This window comes from Rhagoletis pomonella, unplaced genomic scaffold, assembly GCF_013731165.1.
Source record: "Rhagoletis pomonella isolate Grant_MI unplaced genomic scaffold, Rhpom_1.0 Rhpom_scaffold_12335, whole genome shotgun sequence".
NCBI lineage: Eukaryota > Metazoa > Arthropoda > Insecta > Diptera > Tephritidae > Rhagoletis > Rhagoletis pomonella.
In genome coordinates this window covers 1-4,712 of record NW_023470862.1, presented here as the reverse complement: position 1 = coordinate 4,712, position 4,712 = coordinate 1, and the positions used below count along the sequence as shown (strand labels likewise).

The following is a 4,712-nucleotide window of genomic DNA, read 5'->3' as shown; positions in this document are numbered from 1 at the left end:
AAAAAATAGATACAACAGAAAGTAGCGGTGCGAATAAAGAAAAGAGCGAAAATGAAAACACCAACAGTGTGCGCTACACAAATAGGCACAAGTGCGATTTTTGTGTACTAGTGGACACTTCTAAATCTACAATGATCGAAAACGACAAAATGCGAAATGGTCTCTTCCTGTGGGACAAAATAAAAAACTTTAATATTTTAGGAATAAAAAAAATAAAAGCAATAGGTAGGTCGCTTTATAAAATTTTTTTTGAAAATTTCGAAGCAGCAAACAAATGCATAGACAACCCGGACTTACTCAAAAATAATATGAGACCGTTCATACCCAAAAGCATGGTGGAAACCACCGGAGTAGCGAGGCAAATTCCACTTAATTTCACGGAACAGGAAATAAAGAACAATATAGTTTCAGACATACCGATCACATCAATTACAAGGATTACCAGAAGAGACCCTAATGACAAAGAAAAATTCATCCCGACGTACTCTGTAAAGATAGCCTTTGAAGGTAACGAGATACCAGAATCAATTGAAATATTCTATGTAAAGATAAAAATTGTCCATTATATCCCAAGAATTAGACACTGCTATAACTGCGGAAGATTAGGGCACACCAAAATGGCGTGCAAAGCAGCAAACAGATGTATAGTTTGTGGTAAAGCAGAGGGCTGCAATAGCAAATGTAACCAGAACACAAAATCATGCATACTATGTGGAGGCGATACCCACAACTCACTCGAAAGTAGCAAATGCTCCGTATGGGCAAAAGAAAAAAAGGTAGTAGAAATAATGACCATTAAAAAGGTATCCAAATCAGAGGCAATAGGGATGTACAATCTCAACAATAATAACAGATTCTCTGCTTTAGACGATTTTGAAGGGAACTTCCCTCATTTAGATACAAAAAAAACAGTAATGATCAATAACGACGAAGTGGTTAACAAAAAACTCACTACTACCAAATACAATCAAGTCGTAAAGAAAAATATTCCACAAGTATCCGCACCACCAAAGCCAACCTACAACGCCCCGAGAGTTAAAGCAAGCATACAGCCTGTATATGAAATGGCGAACTGGAGTAAGGTTACAGAGATAGAGAGGCTAGTAAATCTTCTAATAAAAAGGTATAACATTGATATAAATGACCCATTAGTTAACCTTATTCAAAATATAGGCAAAGTACACATACAAGACAAAATTTCAATTAGCAATGATGACCAGTTCGATAAAAATATTACAATATAACATACAAAGCTTAAAAAGCAATAAAAACTATGTAGACCTTTTTAATAGTAACAACAACATTGATATAGTATGCCTTCAGGAGATTTTCTCACATGACAACCAAACAACAATTCATAACCTATTCAACTTCAACTTGCTTAGAAAAACCAGAACCGACGGCTACGGTGGTGTAGGAATCGGATTCAGAAAAGGTATTAAATTCACTAAAATCAAATTTGTCTCCACTTTTGACATCCTTATAGCTAAAACCACTAATTTAATCAGAAACATAACAATTTGTAATATATATTTCCCTCCCAACATCAACACTACTATTTTCACTAACGAACTAAATCGTGTACTTATCGCACTAAACAACCACGAAAACGTTATTCTTGCTGGCGATCCCAATGCTAGACATCAGGCATGGGGAGACAGAATATGCAACTCCAAAGGAAGCATTATTATCAACGAAATCAGCTATACAAACCTTCAATGCATCAACACCGGAACTATTACCCACCGTACCGGAAACAGTGCCGGGTCTGTAATAGACATAACGTTCACAAATATTAATAGCAGTTTGATAAAATGGCAATGTCACCAAGTACATCTAGGAGGCAGCAAGCATTTTCCTATCACCATAGAGATAACAAACACCGGAAAGAAACCCAACTTCTTTATCCCCAAGAAACAGCTGGCTAGGGAGTTAGCGCAGGTAAGCTTTGATGATCTAGAAAATTTCACAAATGTGATTGACAATGTCAAGAATAAAATAAAAATTGATTTAAATAAGGCTAATCGCACTCCTAAAGAATGGTGGAGCGAGGAACTCAATAAACTCTACAGACTACACGTGGCAAAACGAAAAAAAGCAAATCATACTAACCGCATAGAAGATATGGAGGAATCAATTAAGGCAACCGGTGACTGGAAAGACGCAGTGAAGAAAGCAAAAAAATCTAGCTATAACAATAAAATAGAAGAAATCAATGCTAACCCTAATTCCAAAAATGCATGGAATTTCATAAGAAATGTTAAAGGAAATAAAAGGCCATTGCACAACTGGGCAGCCGAAGACGACCGCAACTATTTAGAAATTATAAAAGAACAAGCGGAACAGGCTAGCAATCACAATATCACGTGTTGTCCATCATTCGACGCGTCTCCAAGCGCGTCAAACGGGAGCATTGATTTCTCATACATGAAATTTGAAAAATTACTAGCGAAGAAAAAATCAACAGCTGGGGGGCTCGACAGGGTCACATTCAACATCCTAAAGCAACTGTCTACCGAGGCGAAGCAAAATTTACTAACATCCTTGAGAGAACACTTTCACAGCAACAGAGTCCTAAATGCCTGGAGATTAATAAAAGTAATACCAATCCCCAAAGCAAATAAGAGCACAGATGACATAAACAACTATAGACCAATTTCACTAATATCAGTAGTAGCCAAAAGCATAAATATGATGGTTAAGGAATCGCTGAACGATTTCCTAGAAACTAACAAAAAGTTACCCAACAATAGCTATGCTTACCGTAAACTAAGATCAGCGACGATGTGCATCAATGAGATGCTTCATCTAGTCGCGGATAAAAAGAACAGTAGAAACTTTGTTTTTATATGTTTTTTAGATATGTCGGATGCCTACAACAGAGTTGACTTAGTAGCACTTTACAATATTCTATTACAGACTAACATAGAAATATCAATAGCAAACTGGACGTATAACTTTTTCTCCAAAAGGACTCTTACCTTAGGAAAACATGCCGTAGAAATACACTCAGGCTTACCTCAAGGTAGCTGTTTATCTCCAACATTATTTAATATATATACAGCCCAACTACACGAAATCAACAATCCTCACACGCACCTATTTCAATTCGCTGACGACCTAGCCATAGTATCCACAAACTCAAACAAAACAGCAGCAGTTCAAAATTTACAAGATAAAATAGCAGAATTACAGGTAAAGTGTCATAACTTAAATCTAAAGTTCAACTTAGAAAAGACAAAATTCATGTATATGTCCGCAAATAACCGACAACAGTTCAACATATCAATCAACAGCACAAACTTGGAACAAGTCCAATGCTTTAAGTGGTTAGGAAGAACCATCAGCGCAAACTCAACGGTCAAGGTACATATTAGCAACATTAAAAAAGCTGTAACTCCAGGTAAAAACCTCATTTCGAAATTAACATCAATTAAAGCAGGAATCTCCCCTAAAACCTCAATAAATCTGTTTAAAGCATTCGTCCGGTCCAAAGCTGAATATGCCAGCACCAGTTACGCCAATGCACCAAAAGGTTACAACAAGCAACTTCAAACGAGCGTTAATGAAACGCTACGGAGATGTCTAGGAATACCACCTAACACCCCAACACTTATGCGATACGCGCTAGCCTGCGAACTCCCACCTCTATCTAGAGCAGTGTGGCTGACAGCTAAAGAACTGGTCAAACAATGGTTCCTCAACCCGGCACTAAGAACCCAATTACAAGACAAACCGGCCATAAATTCAAGCTATAGTAGAACATATGAAAAATTCAAAGTAACCATAAACAACATAGACACAAATGTTGCCTTTAACAGACATAACAATATTACCCTTTTTCAATCTGAATTATCGAACTCAAAAAAAAATTTCTCCTCCACACAACTTAGAGCAATTTATAACCAAAAAATCAACACTTTGAAGGATGATGGCTACTACATATATGCGACTGATGCATCGGTGATGGCAAACAAAGTTGGATGTGCAGTGTACGTGGAAACAACCAATGTCTCATACCTTTTTAACATAGACGGAAATTTTACCTCAACCTACGGTGAGCTAGTTGCACTATCTCAGGCAGCTACAATAGCAAGCAACAGCGGGAACAAAAAGATAGCAATTTTCACAGACACCCAGGCAGCAATCAAAGCCCTCGACAATCACACCACACAGAACTTCCTTGTGGCAGAAATTCACAACAAACTACACAGATCCAACATTGAAAACATAATGATAGTATGGACACCCAGTCATGTTGGGATAACTATAAACGAAAAAGCCGACATTGCTGCAAAAACTGCAATTGATTTCGGTAAATCTCTCTCTCCTAAATTAAGCCCAAATGAAGCACTCCTAAAAATAAGCACCAGACTGTGGACTGAAACCAAAGACGAATTTAACAACAAACTACCAAACTGGGACCCTGACATTGCGGAATTTTGTACATTGAAAATAAACAATCCGTGGTTTAAAAACAAAAAACTGAACTTAGAAGCATACGACATAAAACTATTTAACAGAATTGCAACAGGACATACATACGGTAATACGTACTTAAACAAATTTCAGCATTACAGGTCAGATACCTGTAATACGTGCAACACTAAGGAAACGGCGGAACACCTTATATTCGACTGCAGTGCTTACAGAACTCTAAGAATTGAGTATACGCTTTTCCAAACGTACCACAACTTCAAACAAATTCTGCT

The 4,712-nt window shown here is 37.2% G+C and overlaps 1 protein-coding gene and 1 long non-coding RNA gene across 2 annotated transcripts; both read left to right on the top strand.

Annotated features, from left to right (window-relative positions):
- The first annotated feature begins 9 nt into the window (after positions 1–9).
- LOC118756819 lies at positions 10–2,624 on the top strand. The gene is made up of 5 exons (XM_036491560.1): positions 10–507; positions 575–1,082; positions 1,386–1,435; positions 1,641–2,484; positions 2,565–2,624. Exons 2-5 carry the CDS (start codon positions 618–620, stop codon positions 2,622–2,624), a joined length of 1,419 nt encoding a protein of 472 aa, XP_036347453.1. The 5' UTR covers positions 10–507; positions 575–617.
- A 321-nt stretch (positions 2,625–2,945) lies between these two features.
- On the top strand, positions 2,946–3,585 carry LOC118756820. Its single transcript, XR_004995157.1, has 3 exons — positions 2,946–3,195; positions 3,277–3,403; positions 3,479–3,585. It is a non-coding gene; the product is annotated as an uncharacterized LOC118756820 (long non-coding RNA).
- The last annotated feature ends 1,127 nt before the right edge of the window (positions 3,586–4,712 follow it).